The sequence below is a fragment of the Diplotaxodon limnothrissa genome, linkage group LG5 (assembly GCF_057381915.1).
Source record: "Diplotaxodon limnothrissa isolate DT_005_m linkage group LG5, D_limnothrissa_male_GT1.1, whole genome shotgun sequence".
Lineage (NCBI taxonomy): Eukaryota > Metazoa > Chordata > Actinopteri > Cichliformes > Cichlidae > Diplotaxodon > Diplotaxodon limnothrissa.
In genome coordinates this window covers 22,773,960-22,791,632 of record NC_140600.1, presented here as the reverse complement: position 1 = coordinate 22,791,632, position 17,673 = coordinate 22,773,960, and the positions used below count along the sequence as shown (strand labels likewise).

Genomic DNA, 17,673 nt, shown 5'->3' with positions numbered 1-17,673 from the left:
TATAACAATATACATGAATGCAAGAAGACTGAGAGGAGGCTAATCTCTGTTTTTAACTTGGTTAAACTATCACTATTACTGTAGTTGTTAGTCATTTATAGGTGGTTTGAGACAGTGAACCCTGCTTTCTAAGCCTTCAATACCATGCTCAAAAGGAGATTAGTCACACGTGCTTCTCTCTCCTGTTTGTCGGCTATATGCTGGGAAATTACTTTTGGGTATAAATCTAGAGGTCCCCCTTGTGGCCGTGCAGGTCATCAATTAGATAAGCATTAGGTAACCCAATACAAATCTACATAAGACAGTCCCCAGCCAGTCAATCCAGACACTCAAGAGTCTTTGCCAGTACTACCATTAGACCACTTGCTCAGCAGTATGGCAGACTCTCTGTGCAGGCTGTTTCATCTCCCCACAAAGAGCACTTCAAAAACTGTTGAAGAGCGTGGCAAGTGGGGCAGCAAAAAGGAGTTCATCCTGTCTGTGGCCGGTGCTATTATTGGACTAGGCAATGTGTGGAGATTTCCATATCTTTGCTACAAGAATGGTGGAGGTAAGTATTTCTATTCATTATTCTTAATTAATAAAAGTGTAGTATTATGGTTGATCATAGTGGGTTTTTTTTCTTAAGGAATTAAGAAGATATGTTTTTATTATTCACCAAAGCACAATTATGGGCTTTAATTAGATATTTATTTTCACTGCCAAATACGTTCATTCAAAGTTTTGTTAAAAGCTGCAAATGATTAAAACTGTCCAATGTGAAGTGTATCTGCTATCCATCTGTGTCTCTGTCTGCCTGTTGATTAAGGATTTGACAGGTTACAAAAGGCTATAAAAATAACAGTCTGTGTCCATGCCAAAAATCACAATCAGATTCTTTGCTGAAGCCCTTTAAGTTCAGCATTGCTCCACTTGAATGAAAAATATCTAGCTGTGATGGTGCTAAACTGGAAACAAACTGGACATCGTAAACATTTCACGTGGCAGATTTTGATGATAACGTTCCAAAAATGAACGAATGAAATCAAACGAACAAAAGACAGATGAAATATTATTGACTTACCTCTTAGGGATGGAAATGTTCATTTGAAAGTTGGTGATTTGCCCCTTCTTTGACCTTAAATGAGGACAGATATGTCAGAGGCATTTCAAACAAATAAACTTCAGGCCTAACGACTATTTTCAGCCATAGCAAAATGATGATATTATTTAAATGTTCTAGCTTTTATCCTTGAGAAATTGACAATCTGCTCATAGACATTATCAGCCGTTGTTCCAATTTGATTAAGTGTCCCCATAACAAGTGATAAATTCAGGGTTCTTATTTCCCATCCTTTTTTTTTTCTTACTGAGAAAAGTCCTATGTCACAGAAGAATCAAATTCAAATTCAAATTTTATTTGTCACGTACACAGTCATACACAGTACGATATGTAGTGAAATGCTTGGACAACTGCTCGTGACCTAAAGAAAACAAAAAAGGAAAGGCTATGAATAAGATAGGAAATAAATATGAAAAATTAAAAAGGGTAAATTTAACTAGGAAGGAATAAAATATAAATTAAGGTTAAAAATGAAATAACTGTACAACACAAATTAGAATGAAGGGTAAATTTAACTGGGAAGAATAAGATAAAATATATAAATTAAAGTTGAAAATAAAATAACTGTACAACAAAATACACAATACACAATATAGAACTACAGTGGGGCAAAAAAGTATTTAGTCAGCCACCGATTGTGCAAGTTCCCCCACTTAAAATGATGACAGAGGTCAGTAATTTGCACCAGAGGTACACTTCAACTGTGAGAGACAGAATGTGAAAAAAAAATCCATGAATCCACATGGTAGGATTTGTAAAGAATTTATTCGTAAATTAGGGTGGAAAATAAGTATTTGGTCACCTCAAACAAGGAAAATCTCTGGCTCTCACAGACCTGTAACGTCTTCTGTAAGAAGCTTTTCTGTCCCCCACTCGTTACCTGTATGAATGGCACCTGTTTGAACTCATCATCTGTATAAAAGACACCTGTCCACAGCCTCAAACAGTCAGACTCCAAACTCCGCCATGGTCAAGACCAAAGAGCTTTCGAAGGACACCAGGAAAAGTATTGTAGACCTGCACCAGACTGGGAAGAGTGAATCTACAATAGGCAAGCAGCTTGGTGTGAAAAAATCAACTGTGGGAGCAATCATCAGAAAATGGAAGACATACAAGACCACTGATAATCTCCCTCGATCTGGGGCTCCACGCAAGATCTCATCCCGTGGGGTCAAAATGATCATGAGAACGGTGAGCAAAGATCCCAGAACCACACGGGGGGACCTGGTGAATGACCTGCAGAGAGCTGGAACCAAAGTAACAAAGGTCACCATCAGTAACACACTACAACGGCAGGGAATCAAATCCCGCAGTGCCAGACGTGTTCCGCTGCTGAAGCCAGTGCATGTCCAGGCCCGTCTGAAGTTTGCCAGAGAGCACATGGATGATACAGCAGAGGATTGGGAGAATGTCATGTGGTCAGATGAAACCAAAGTAGAACTTTTTGGTATAAACTCAACTCGTCGTGTTTGGAGGAAGAAGAATACTGAGTTGCATCCCAAGAACACCATACCTACTGTGAAGCATGGGGGTGGAAACATCATGCTATGGGGCTGTTTTTCTGCCAAGGGGACAGGACGACTGATCCGTGTTAAGGACAGAATGAATGGGGCCATGTATCGTGAGATTTTGAGCCAAAACCTCCTTCCATCAGTGAGAACTTTGAAGATGAAACGAGGCTGGGTCTTCCAACATGACAATGGTCCAAAACACACCGCCCGGGCAACAAAGGAGTGGCTCCGTAAGAAGCATTTGAAAGTCCTGGAGTGGCCTAGCCAGTCTCCAGACCTCAACCCCATAGAAAATCTGTGGCGGGAGTTGAAAGTCCGTGTTGCTCGGCGACAGCCCCAAAACATCACTGCTCTCGAGAAGATCTGCATGGAGGAATGGGCCAAAATACCAGCTACTGTGTGTGCAAACCTGGTAAAGACCTATAGTAAACGTTTGACCTCTGTTATTGCCAACAAAGGTTATGTTACAAAGTATTGAGTTGTATTTTTGTTATTGACCAAATACTTATTTTCCACCCTGATTTACGAATAAATTCTTTACAAATCCTACCATGTGGATTCATGGATTTTTCTTTCACATTCTGTCTCTCACAGTTGAAGTGTACCTCTGGTGCAAATTACTGACCTCTGTCATCATTTTAGGTGGGGGAACTTGCACAATCGGTGGCTGACTAAATAATTTCCCCCAGGGATCAATAAAGTATTCTGATTCTGATTCTGATTCTGACTAAATACTTTTTTGCCCCACTGTATATAAGAATGTATGAAGAAATCTAAATATAAATAAATATATACACAATAACAGCAGCTGTACAAGTATTAACTGGAAATGAAGAATATAGTGACCAGTGTTGTGCAAAAACAATGTCCAGAAAGTCCAGTGTGTGTGTAAGAACCATATGTGTGGGTCAGTACTGTGTGGTGGTGTGATTGAGAGACCGTATCGCCTGCGGGAAGAAGCTCCTCCTCAGTCTCTCTGTGTTGGTCTTCAGGGAGCGGAATCGCTTTCCTGACCTCAACAGAGAGAACAGTCTGTTGTTGGGATGGCTGAGGTCCTTCACGATCTTCCTGGCCTTGGTCCAGCACCGCCTGCTGTAGATTGAGTGCAGGTCAGGGAGCTCGGAGCGGATGGTGCGCTCAGCTGACCGCACAACCCTCTGTAGAGCTCGTCTGTCCTGCATGGTGCTGTTCCCGAACCAGGTTAAGATGTTTCCCGCCAGGATGCTCTCTATGGTGCACGAGTAAAAGTTCCTGAGCACCTTGGAGGGCAGTTGGAAGTCTCTCAAGCGTCTGAGGTGGTAGAGACGCTGTCGGGCCTTTTTCACCACGGTGTTGATGTGACAGGACCATGACAGGTCCTGCGTGATGTGAACTCCGAGGTATTTGAAGCTGTCCACTCTCTCCACTGGGCACTCGTTGATGACGGGGGTCTGGTAGTTCCTCTCCTGCTTAGTGCTGAAGTCCACTATCAGCTCCTTTGTCTTACTGACGTTTAGAAGGAGGTTGTTCCTCTGGCACCAGTTCTCCAGATTCCTAATCTCCTTCACGTAGGCCGTCTCGTTGTTATCAGAGATCAGGCCCACCACGACGGTGTCGTCAGCAAACTTGATGATGGTGGTGGAGCTGGTAGTGGCCACACAGTCATATGTGTACAAAGAGTACAGCAGGGGGCTCAGAACACACCCCTGGGGGGCTCCAGTGCTGAGAGTGGTGGAGGCTGAGACATGTCCGCCCATCCTTACTGCCTGTGGTCTGCCAGTTAGGAAGTTGGAGATCCACTGACACATAGATGAGCTGAGTCCCAGATGCTCCAGCTTGGTGGTGAGTGTGGAGGGAATTATGGTATTAAATGCAGAGCTGTAGTCTATGAAGAGCATTTTAACATAATTCCCCCTTCTAGTGTCCAAGTGAGTGAGTGATGTGTGGAGGAGATGAGAGATGGCATCGTCTGTGGAACGATTTGGATGGTAAGCGAACTGTAGTGGGTCCAGTGTGTCTGGTAGTGAAGAAATGATGAAGTCTCTGACCAGGCGTTCAAAGCACTTCATCACTACTGAGGTGAGGGCTACAGGGCGATAGTCATTGAGAGAAGCAGGGTGGGGTTTCTTCGGGACAGGAACAATGATGGACTCTTTGAAGCATGTGGGGATCACCGACTGAGATAAAGAGATGTTGAATATCTCAGTGAACACAGGAGCTAGCTGGTATGCACAGTCTCTTAGGACACATAGTCGTTCAAGGTAACACTTATTTGACAATGGAAGAAAGTGAACTGCACCAGAAAGAATCATCCTGCATCCTGCTTGGCAACAGCAATAAAAAATACTTGTGGCTTTATTAGCTTACCTCATAAAAAATAGCTGAACAATTGAATTATGTAAATATGAGTGTATCTAAGCTATCAGCTAACAGAGATATCTCAAAGGTGTCTGTCTTTTTCTAAATCATCCTATTTTAGACCACACACTATTACATACTATAACAGCATCATCCTGAAACCTGACCTGGTTTCTACTGTTGTACTTATAAACATCTCCCTGCAGTTATAAAAAATCTGAATCTCAGAAATAATAATGTAAAGACTGATGCTGCAGCAGATTCTGTAACCGTGTATAATTTTTTACATTCTGCTGGCTTCAGTCGTTTGTCAGTGTTCCTAATCCACATGAATAGTTCCTTTATCTTGATGTGTCATGGACAGGACACTGTAAGTGGCTGGGTATAGCTTTTGATAGTTAAGTTAAGCACCCCTACTGATTTAGTCATATTGTTTACTGTAACATTGTTCAATGTAAGAAGATTGGAAATTTAAATACTTTGCATAAAATCAACACAAAATGACGTCAGATTGTGCAGAAAAAAACTTATAATTTATAGTCATCTCATTAAAAGTGCATTGCAAAAAGATATCTCAAGATAGGTCCTCTAGGTGTTTTAATGAACTAGATGCAAATTTCTTTTTTTAAAAAAGATTGTTTTTGGGGCCTTTTGGACTTTACTAAATAAAACAATTAAGATAGATAACAAAATGAGGAGAGAGAAAGGGAAGACATGAAGCAAAGGGCAGCAGGTCCGGCTTAAAGCTGGGCCGCTGCACCACCGTATTTTACACCTTAGGCTTTGAACCTTTCCTAAAGTACATAGACTATAAAATATATTTATATTCAGACAAATTGCCTTCAACTGTGTCCTCTGTGTGAAAATTCAGTCAGAGATAGTTACAGTAATATTCACTTGTGTGTAACTGTGTGGTGTGGAATTGCCACAGGTTTTGGGGATGATCACACAGGAATTAACGATATTAAAGAAGTGGTTTGATATAAATAAATTATCATTGAATCTAGATAAAACCAAATTTATGTTGTTTGGAAACCAAAAGAAAAACATCGAAGTAGAAATATGTGTTGACAATGTATATTTAGAAAGAGTAAATGAAATAAAATTTCTTGGGGTGATCATTGACCACAAGCTCTGTTGGAAGCCACACATTACTTATGTTCGGGGGAAATTGGCACGGGGCATTGCCGTCCTGGGGAAAGCAAAGCATATGTTGGATCAGAAAGCACTGCACATTTTATACTGTGCTTTACTACTGCCATATATGAGCTACTGTGTAGAGGTCTGGGGAAACACATACAAAAGTAACACACAAACAATAACTATAATACAGAAAAGGGCCATTAGATTAATAAATAATGTAGGGTACAGGGACCATACAAATGCACTCTTTGTCAAAATGCAAGCTATTAAATTCCAAGACTTGGTGAAGCTTAAAACAGCGCTAATAATGTATAAAGTAAGAAATAAATTGCTTCCCAAAGAAATCTGTAAATTGTTCATAGAAAGAGAAGGTGGGTATAACTTAAGAGGGAAATGGAATTTAAAAATACAAAGTGCTAGAACAACTTTAAGAACTATGTCAATCTCAATTGCAGGAGTTAAATTATGGAACAGTCTAACAGAAGAAATAAAAGACAGTAAAAACATAAAACAGTTTAAAGTAAAATATAAAAACCTAATTTTAAATAAGTATAAGAATGAAGAAAACGGGGTTAACCCAGGACGGTAATGTTGCTGGTAATGGTGTTGCGGTTCTTTTTTTGTTTTTTTGTTTTGGTTTGTTTGTTTTTCCATAACTTGTGTATCTGCAAATATACACATTCTGTATTTTTCATATGAAAGAAACTATACTGTGGTGGGGCTTGCTAATTTCTTTTGTTGATTTATGTATGTTTTGTTTTGCTTTACTTCATATGTTTCATATGTTTCATATGTTGTTTGTTTAATTTAAGACAAAAAAAATTTAAATGAATGAGAGGTAAAACTTGAGGGGGTAGGGACAAATAAGTAAATACTTCAGCCTACTCCTTTTCAAACAAATAATCCATCCATCCATCCATCTTCATCCGCTTTATCCGAGGCCGGGTCGCGGGGGCAGCAGCCTAAGCAAAGAGGCCCAGACCTCCCTCTCCCCAGCCACCTCCTCCAGCTTATCCGGGGGAATACCAAGGCGTTCCCAGGCCAGCCGAGAGATATAATCTCTCAAGCATGTCCTGGGTCTGCCCCGGGGCCTCCTCCCGGTGGGACATACCTGGAACACCTCACCCAGGAGGCGCCCAGGGGGCATCCTTGTCAGATGCTCGAACCACCTCAGCTGGCTCCTTTCGATGTGGAGCAGCAGCTGCTCTACTCTGAGCCCCTCCTGCATGGCCGAACTTCTCACCCTATCTCTAAGGGAGAGGCCAGCCACCCTTCGGAGGAAGCTCATTTCTGCCGCTTGTATCCGCGATCTCGTTCTTTCGGTCACTACCCACAGCTCGTGGCCATAGGTGAGGGTAGGGACGTAGATCTACCGGTAAATTGAGAGCTTCGCTTTTACACTCAGCTCCCTCTTCACCACGACGGACCGGTGCAGCGTCCGCATTACTGCAGCTGCAGCCCCAATCCGTCTGTCGATCTCCGGCTCCCTTCTCCCATCACTCGCGAACAAGACCCCGAGATACTTGAACTCCTCCACTTGGGGCAGGAACTCATCCCCGACCCGGAGTGGGCACTCCACCCTTTTCCGGCTGAGAACCATGGCCTCAGATTTGGAGGTGCTGATCCTCATTCCCGCTGCTTCACACTCGGCTGCGAACCGTTCCAGTGCGAGCTGGAGGCCCTCACCCGATGAAGCCAACAGAACCACATCATCTGCAAAAATCAGAGATGAGATTCTGAGGCCACCAAAGCGAAAGCCCTCCGCCACTTGGCTGCGCCTAGAAATCCTGTCCATAAAAATTATGAACAGCACCGGAGACAAAGGGCAGCCCTGGCAGAGCCCATCACCCACAGGGAACGAGTCCGACTTATTGCCGGCAATGCGAACCAAGCTCTTGCAACTGTTGTATAGGGATCGAATGGCCCGTAGCAATGGGCCAGACACCCCATACTCCCGCAACACCTCCCACAGGACACCCCGAGGGACACGGTCGAATGCCTTCTCCAAGTCCACAAAACACATGTAGACTGGTTGGGCAAACTCCCATGCACCCTCAAGTATCCTTGAGAGGATAAAGAGCTGGTCCAGTCAAACAAATAATGGAATGATATTTTGTAATGATTGTGAAGGCACATGTTTGAAATGTTTGAAATAAAAATGAACTGAACTGAACTGAACTGAACTAACTGTGTGTAACTGTGTGTCACTGCGGATACAAGTGAGACATCCATTCTAGCCAATCAGAAAAGTCTACTTCCATTAACAAAAAACAAACCATTTGTGGTGTACCCCAAGGTTCCCTCATGGGCCCAGTTCTTTTCAGTTCACTCATAATACCTTTATAGTCTACTAACTACAGATATGACATGTTTCTGTAGCTGCATTTTTCTCTCATGATTCAAAAGTATATCCTAGCATTGCCCAAGTAAGTACTTATTGTCTTGAAAGATGAACATGAATATTTTTGCAATATAGTATACCAGTCATGTGCTAATGTAGTTTGTTGTCACCTGCAGGCGCATTCTTCATCCCTTACGTCCTATTCCTTCTCACTTGTGGAATACCTCTATTTGTGCTGGAGACGGCACTGGGCCAGTACACTAGTCAGGGAGGAATCATGTGCTGGAGGAAGGTCTGCCCCTTGTTTGAAGGTGAGCTAACCACTGGAATTGTGGTGAAGCAGATCAATGAAGAAGAAGTAAGAGAATGCAATGCTAACAGTTGTTGTTTCCAGGCATGGGATATGCAAGCCAAATGATCATTTTCTACGGAGGCATCAGCTATATTGTGATTTTAGCCTGGGCTTTTCTCTACTTATTTTCTTCCTTCTCTGGAGAGTTGCCATGGGCCACCTGTAATAACACATGGAATACAAGTAAATACATATGTTGCTATTATACTTTTATCTGCCTTTGCATACACCAAAAAATCAGTGGCCTTAAAAATAGTATGGATAATGTTAATGTCACTTCATTGTGTTTCTAAATGTGACATCTCGCTTAAGCAATTTAACTGACATAAATAAAATTCAAGCCTTTGAAGATTTGTCATCTTTAACTGTGTTTTAATCTATTTCAGATCGTTGTGTGGTAATAAACAACTACAATGCCACCCTCAACTGGACTTTACCTGTAAATTCATCATCTTCTGTTGTAGAATTTTGGCAGTGAGTTATCATGAGTTTTTTTAATAAAACTTCATTTGAAAGCTCAGCTATAGGTATACTATACTAAAGATAAAAGCTCTGCATGTCGATGCCACAGCCACATCAGATCTTTGTTTTTCCACACTGCTTTCGTGTGTTTCTTTGCATGTGCTATGATAAATTTGCCAGTTTTATCATGTAGTTTGTAAGGGTGCAACGATACTCGTATCGATATTGAACCGTTCAATACATTGCTTTCGGTTCGGTATGCATATGTATCGAACAATACAACATTTTTAATTTATTTTATCAACTTTTCTTCTGACGATGCTGTCTGTGTTGAGCGCTCAGTGGATCTGCGTTCGACTACTCCGCCTAGGCTGCACTGTCCAGCGCAGATCCACTGAGCGCAGCACAAGCTAGCAAGACAGAAGCTAAGCTCCTTGCAACATGGCAAATTGAACCTCCCCCACCCTCATTCAGATCTGGCTTTTGGAACTGTTTTGTTCTTCATGTGAAGTATGACCCTGAAGGTAAGCGCGTCATGGACAAAAGTAAAACAGTATGTTTGATGTGCCACGCAGTGCTCAATTACATTGGTGGGAACTAGTGCGTTAGCGCAGTTAGCTCGTTAACGTGTTGACACCGTCCAGCCCCACGCACGGGGCGATCCGTGGTAGCTCGTTAACGGAGATTTGCTGTGTTGTGGCGTTAACGTCATTTCAGATTAACGCTGACAGCACTAGTGGGAACACAACGAATATGACTGCACATTTACGCCGACATCATTCTAGTGCAAAGACAAGTAGAAGCAGACAAAACAACAAGCATGCATGCTACAAACTTTACCAGAGTCATTTAGACAGCCGTTAGCACATGATTCTCCTTATGGGGACCTGATATGTTTAATATGCTGCTGAGAATATAGCCCAGAAGAAGCGTATAGTATAGCTTTTATTTTGGAAAGAGCCATTTCTCTGTAATAAACTCTCTTTTCCAAAGATGAGTGATTTCTCTATCAGATAGATTATTTTTTTTATTACTTTGTTGTTTCAGCAACATTAAATTTAAAAACTGTACTTTTGAGTTAAAATATATATTTATAATTTTAATAAATGACAAATTAAAAAAGAATGAACATTTTTTTTGTATCGAAAAAATATAGAACCGTGACACCAAAGTATCGAACTGAACCGAACCGAGAATTTTGTGTATTGTTGCACCCCTAGTAGTTTGGTGAGTCCTCTTAGCGCCACACAGATGTCTGATTGCTCCTAACTGAAAACACCTTCAAACACAACGTGAAAACAAAGAAATTACCTAATCTGCACTATTATGAAGTTTTATTCAGATCTTCTGCCTTATCTGAGAGACTCATATTTCCTGAGCAAGACAGTTCACGTGTAACAGCATATGCTGTAGCATCTGTCAGCATAGCTCCCCCTCAGCACTGAGATGGGATCAATCAACCAGAATAATTGAAAACACCTGTGTACTAAAGGTGTGAAGTGATTTTAATTGCACATTCAAGCATATATCATTCTGAATAGTTTAATGAGCTTCAACTTCATCAGGTCTTTCATGTTGGCCCCAGTGACTTGTCAATCAAATATGTAACTAATAATATTTTTTCTGATATAAATGTTCCTGGGTATTGGATTTTCAACATGCAAACTCACGCAATGCTCACATGTTGCCCATTTTTGTAGCCCTCTCCAAACTCACACATATGTGTAGGTAATGACAGTAATGGTAAAAAAAAATTAAAATCTTAACTAGTAACTACAGTCCAAAGATGAAGTTTTACACAACAACACATACTGCTTTAAAAGGCCATTCATCTAACTAACACTGCGTCATCTTTCAGGCGTCGGGTGTTGAACATATCCACTGGCATAGAGGCCTTGGGAAACATTCAGTGGGAACTTTCTCTGTGCCTTCTTCTAGCCTGGGTCATCTGCTACTTTTGTGTCTGGAAGGGAGTTAAATCCACAGGAAAGGTAACACTAAAATGACAAATGTGTGTCCGAGATTTGTAGTAGATACACCACTATTATCAATTTGAAGCTCCTACTTAGCTTTATTATTGAGTTATTGCATTCAGAAACTTGGGTGACCACAATGCCCACCCCCACCGACCAGCCTACACGGCAGGGTGATGAAAAACCCCCATCAGCCTTTTACAGCTGAGTACTAAAAACCCTTTTAGGAGACTTTTGTTCCACTTAGCACACACCGCATGCTTAACAAAGAAGATAATGTTTGGCACTTAAATTCAATGACAGACATGGTACAGGATGTCTAGTTCACAAAACGTTATAATCAGTGGTTACTTGATGATGAAGGGGTCATAAATAATCTGAAACACTTTCCCTCCTGTTCTAAAATCACCCACAACAACTTTTCCTCACTGAGAATGGCTGAGTGACTAAGGTGTGGCATGGAAAATAACAGACCAGAACTCCCAGACAGCCACAGTTTTTTTTTTTTTGGGGCTGCTGCCAAGCCAATAGTTCAGTGTTACGTGTGCTTAGCTTTCAAAGCAGACCACAACACATAACAGTGTTGTCATGCAGTTGTGGTTGTGTCAGACCTGCAGCCACATGCAATCAGATTGTTGGACTCAGTATTAAAGAAATTACTGGTGATTAGTTAAAATAGGAAGCAGCCGCACTGAAGCCACCCAAGGCACAATTCTAGTTTGGTTAAATTTAGATGTTAAGATATCAACAAATTTCCCACGTATGGGACTAATAAAGGATTATCTCTTATCTGAGATACTTAAAAAAAAAAAGTTTGGTTAAACTACTTTGTAAAGAAAAAAGCAGGCCCCTTTTTCACATAAACTACAAAAACAAAAAATAACTCCCGTATACATGGGAAAAAAAACACGTTGTGATGTAACATATTCAGTCTATATAACCCAAAGGTTTGTTTTGTCTAGACCGATAAAAAAAAGTAACTGAACAATTTGAATCTTTCAAATATAAACTTAAAGCAGCCACGAGCAAGCTAATGTCAAATACGGTTGCGAGTTTAATTTCATATAGAAAGCAACAGTTTGACGAAACGTTATGAAACACGCGAAGACTCTCGTGTGCCTCGTTCAGTGGATAGGCATGACTCATGTGAGGCTTGTGATTTGTGAGAAAGTGAATTGGAAGTGCTGACTGGGAAATCTCTCTGTGGGAGAGACGTGTGCAATAGATCCCAGCTGTCTCTGCCATATAATTACCTACTGTAGCGTGTAGTAACTTATTTTCTTCCTAAATCACTGGAGTTAATTGAATTAATCCACTGGTGCCTTTTTTCCTGAAGTGATACAGTTAGAAAATTCAAGATTGTAAAAACAATAAATAAAGATAGTCTTATTAAGTAACATTGATGGATTGGTGAAAATTTTTTAAAAAGGTTTGCACAGCCAAAATCACAGCATTGTCACAACATATCCCCTTGCAAATGTTACCATGCCCTCTATTGTTAGTTATGGTGTACTTTTTGTATTGCCCGTTTTATTTTTTTACAGGCTACATATTTCACAGCCACATTCCCCTTCATCACATTAGCTGTGCTGTTTGTCAGAGGAATAACCCTTCCCGGAGCTTTCCATGGGATCAAATACTACTTGTATCCGAATCTGGCACGGCTTGCTGACCCACAGGTATTATTTAGTCTATTTTCTTTTGATTTTTGTGCCACGATAACAGCATTTAGTAGCAGCATTTTTGGAAAAATAATCTTCTGTTGGTTTACAGGTCTGGATGGATGCTGGAACACAAATATTTTATTCTTATGCCATATGTTTGGGATGCCTGACTACACTTGGAAGCTACAACAAGTACAACAATAACTGTTATAGGTGACTACCTGATGAAGATCTAATTTGATGGTTTAAATCACAATTTGCAATTATGTCCTACTATAGCTGCTAATTCCTAATGCTAAAGAATTATCAGTTAATAAGACTTGTGTAAAAGATTCAAAATCTTAATTAAATTTTTTCATTACAAGTGTCGAACCCTTACTATGAGTCAATGTAACTTTAACCTGCACCCAAACAAAAGAATTTAATAGCACTGACCAACACTGTTGTGATAATGCAGGAACAACACAAAATGTGAGATACAGCATGAAGAAGAATTAAATTCACATCAGCACAACTTCCATAAATATGACACACACCCCAAACACACACACACACACAAAACCCCCAAACATAAGTGTGCATCAGGATAGGCAAAGAACAGAAGACACACACACAGAGAGAGACATTTTTGGAGGTTTTAGTAATTTCTTGTTATCACAGTGTCAGTCCTTGTTGTACGTTACCGATTCACAAATAAAGACAGGAAGCTTTGTTTCTGATTTGCAGAGACTCCTTCTATCTTTGCTTGTTGAACAGTGGGACCAGCTTCGTATCAGGCTTTGCGATCTTCTCAGTTTTGGGCTACATGTCACAAAAACAGGGTGTGGACATTGCTACAGTTGCTGAATCAGGTGAGGCTGCACACCTGCTTGGTTAGATTTCAGACTGGCATGTGTTTTTTTTTTCTCTAAAGTTACGGATTGTTAATTGAAAAATAATCTTTTTCCTCATGACAATTATTAAGCCTGGAACCTTCTAAATGTTAAAATGCATTAAACATTTCTCCGTAAACCGAAGACACTGTGGCACTCTGACATGATTTACTTGTTCTTGGTTTCACTCTGTAGGTCCAGGACTTGTCTTCATAGTTTACCCACAAGCTGTGACCCTGCTGCCATGGCCTCAGGTCTGGTCTGTGTGCTTTTTCACCATGATCATCTTACTGGGAATAGATGGCCAGGTCAGCTTCAGTCTTTCCTATGTCTTGTAAAAAATCTCTTGCTTAACTTATCTTGACACTAACCTGTCTTTGTGTTACTCTCCAGTTTGCAGGTCTCGAGAGCATCATGACCTCGTTAACAGATGTGTACCCAGCCCAGATACGAAAAGGATACCGCAGAGAGCTTTATCTGATGCTGATCTGTGCGCTCTGCTATATGTTTGGTCTGTTATTAGTGTCAGAGGTGAGCTGTCAGAAGCACATTTATTGTTGGTCAAATGTAATCAGTTTACTGTGTAAAATTTTTTTCCAGCATGGTCAAATGACACAAAATACACAGTAGGTACACTCCTAAAATGTGTTTTTGTTTCCATTAAATCAACAGGATTTTGAGTTGTTTGCAGTAATACTTTTTTTTAAATAAATCAAATCCACTGTATTCGCTGCTTTCATTTTAGGCTGGCGCATACATTCTGCAGATCTTTGATCACTATGTATGCAGTGGGCCCACTCTTCTTCTGATGGCAATTTTCCAGTCAGTGATTATTGGATGGATCTATGGTATGTTATAAATGTCAGTGGTACAATTGTTTATATATATATATATATATATGGAAACCAAAGAGAAACGGAGGTTCACACCCTTCAATGTGCAGACATGGAAAGACATGTAAGTGGAGGAGGCAGCAACAGCAAGCTCCTTGTGCAGGAAAGAGTACGCATTGTTGCGCTTATAGTTGCTGCAAATTGGAAATTAGCAGCAACTGTGAGCATGCTAACCCAGGTAAAAATAGCCCTAGCTTCTTTTTTGTTTACAATAATTAAATAAATACTTCTGTCCTAGGTGCTCAACGCTTCTGTGACAACATTGAGGACATGATTGGTTACAAACCTCTGTCACTAATCAAGTACTGCTGGCTGTATGCCACTCCTCTTATTTGCAGTGTAAGCATCTGAAGCAGTCTGACTAAATAGTTTATCGATATTGTATAATTTCCATCTTTCACTGATTATTATTGACGATGATTTCCTTTAAAGGGAACCCTTGTGTTTTTGCTGATAAGTTACACACCACTGAAATTCAACAACACCTACGTGTATCCTTGGTGGGCTTACTGGATTGGCTGGTTCCTCGCCATGTCGTCTCTTTCTATGATCCCAGTCACTATGATCTACAAACTGGCCAAAGGTAGAGGGAGTCTCTGGCAGGTCAGTGATGTTACTAGTGGCAGCTTTGTATTTGAATAACTAACTGTGATGTTCATCGGCGTAACTTTGTTCTGAACATTGGAGGGGTCAAGATCTCTCTCTAAATAAATAAATAAATAAATCTGGGTAAATTCCCAGATGATTAAACATGCAACTATTTTGCTGGTAATACCTGAAATGAGTAAAGAAAATCAACAGCCTATCTATGAAAGGTCATTCATAATTGTATTGGAGAGGTTATATTGGTCGGGTCTGATTATTGGAGGGTAATAACCCCCCTAACCCCCCTGGAAATTATGCCCCTGGTGATATTCATTGACAATCTTAATGCCTTTTTCCAGCGTCTTAAGACCAGCTCCCGCCCAGCAGATGATCTTCCAGTGATGGCAGAGGTGACAGCAAAAGAAAGGGCGAGCTTCACTGCATGTCCACGATAATGGAGCAAATGACCATATTTTTAAAAAATCCAAACTTTAAGAGCAACTTTAATTTTTTTTATTTCAAAAATATGTAGAGTAGCTTGTTTACTGCATGGTTTTATATGGTGGGTCATTTTTAGTACAGCAAATTGTTTTAACACAAAAAGACCAGCTTGACAGATCAAAGATCTAAAATAAGCTTGTTTTTTTTTTTTTATTAAATTGTGTTGAAATTCACTGCCATCATTGCTATATTCAACTCTAAGCTAAAAGGACAAAGTGGTACAGAACGACAAAGTTCCTCTGGCATTAACATCAGCACAAAAGCTGTGTCCTAGGAGCTACATGGCATGGCTTTTCTGTAAGTGTAATATGTAGGTGGTGCAGTACTTTTATCCATAAAGATTATCATCATATTATCAGCATTCCAAATTCTCATTTGTGTTTTTCACTGGGAGGAAAAAATAGCATTTTTTTTACTACATATAAATTTAAATGAATATACAGTACCTCTTTTACAGTTGTCATAGGTGTAATGATGCTTCCTGCTTGAATTTATACAATAATTCTACAATATCTTATAAGCTAGTTTTACTTTGTTATTTTTTAGGGGTAAGTATTTTCTTGGATTAAAGTAGTATTAAGAGCTTTTTTATTTTACTTCTATATTTACGCATGGATTTACATTTCTATTAAGAACTCTAGAACAGCTATAAACATAATGGGTTTGGGTCACTGACTATGTGCACCATGACAGCATGACAGGTAAATTTCTGTGGCTAACATTTATTCAGGGTCTAATTCATGTATTTTTATTAAATATAATACACCAAATATGTATATCCTCCACAAAGGTATTAGGACTTGCTTGAATCTGTAACACAATTTTTTTTAACGCTTTAATTCAGAGTTTTCCTTTTTTCTAAAGTATTTTTGTACTGATTAAGGGTTTTTATTCAACATGTGACTTTAAATTTGTATAATAAAATAATTTTGGGGGTAATTTTGCTTCTTTGCTTTTATTTTGCATGGAAAAAAAATTACTACAAAAAACGACCACCTGCCATTCTTGTTAAACCCATTCACAGCGTATATAGCCTGTACAGTGACTTTGTATCTGTCACAGTCTGGCTGAGGCAGACTGTATATGTTGTGAAAAAGGACTTGAATGCAGACCGAAACACAATGTGAAATGTGATGTGGATTAACAGAAAACGAGCAGTTTATTATCGCTGGCAAAATAAATACAAACGAAGGGCATGGGTGAACTAAATAATAACCTGAACTGGGTGAACTAAAATGAAACATGAAAAACCCTTAAACATGGAGAACTGGCGTGGCTACCCGGTGACACGATGTGGACTAGCAGTCGACCTGACAAGGAATGACTGAAAACACACGGACTAAATACACACAAGAGGCTAATGAGGGAAGTGGGAACACATGGGGAAAACAGCTGACACACATGAACACAACGAAGTCACAGGGGAAGTGTAAAACTAAACACACTGAACATAGAAACACAAGACCTCTTCAAAATAAAACAGGAAACATAATGGGACGCAGACATGACAATAAATAGTGAGGGGAACATAAATACAGGGGTAGAAAAAACAAAGTGAATCTAAATAAACAAATGAACTTAAGCAAACCATAAACATCAAAATAAACTAAAACTCAAAACGCTGGGTTAAAAGACCCAGGATCGTGACAGTGTCACTTAGAATAGAATAGAATAGAATAGCCTTTATTGTCATTGTACAGAGTACAACGAAATTGGAGTGCCACTCCCTTGGTGCAAGTTTCAATAATAAATATAAATGTAAAATATAAAAAGTACAAAAAAACAATCGTAAGTACTCAAACAATAGTATGTACAATATATACAGGATAGCAGCATTAATATAATGACAGTATGAATAGCAGCATAATACAATGACAGTGACGGTATGGAATAGGTTCAATTGTTTTTGTGCTTATTTACTACGGTGATAGCTCTGG

The 17,673-nt window shown here is 39.9% G+C and overlaps 1 protein-coding gene across 1 annotated transcript; it reads left to right on the top strand.

Annotated features, from left to right (window-relative positions):
- Positions 1-321: 321 nt before the first annotated feature.
- Positions 322-15,690, top strand: LOC146632321 (sodium- and chloride-dependent GABA transporter 2-like). Its single transcript, XM_085354276.1, has 14 exons — positions 322-550; positions 8,611-8,745; positions 8,829-8,969; positions 9,173-9,260; positions 11,107-11,239; positions 12,766-12,900; positions 12,995-13,098; positions 13,612-13,736; positions 13,953-14,065; positions 14,151-14,288; positions 14,503-14,605; positions 14,889-14,989; positions 15,083-15,253; positions 15,595-15,690. The coding sequence occupies exons 1-14, from the start codon at positions 376-378 to the stop codon at positions 15,688-15,690; spliced, it is 1,758 nt and encodes a 585-aa protein (XP_085210402.1). The 5' UTR covers positions 322-375.
- The last annotated feature ends 1,983 nt before the right edge of the window (positions 15,691-17,673 follow it).

Bases quoted from the DNA above. Each gene is read 5' to 3' on its own strand.
- LOC146632321 (XM_085354276.1), top strand. From the start codon at position 376: ATGGCAGACTCTCTGTGCAGGCTGTTTCATCTCCCCACAAAGAGCACT. The intron at 13,099-13,611 runs GTGACTACCTGA...TCTGATTTGCAG, and splicing joins TACAACAATAACTGTTATAG to AGACTCCTTCTATCTTTGCT. The intron at 14,990-15,082 runs GTAAGCATCTGA...TTTCCTTTAAAG, and splicing joins CCACTCCTCTTATTTGCAGT to GGAACCCTTGTGTTTTTGCT.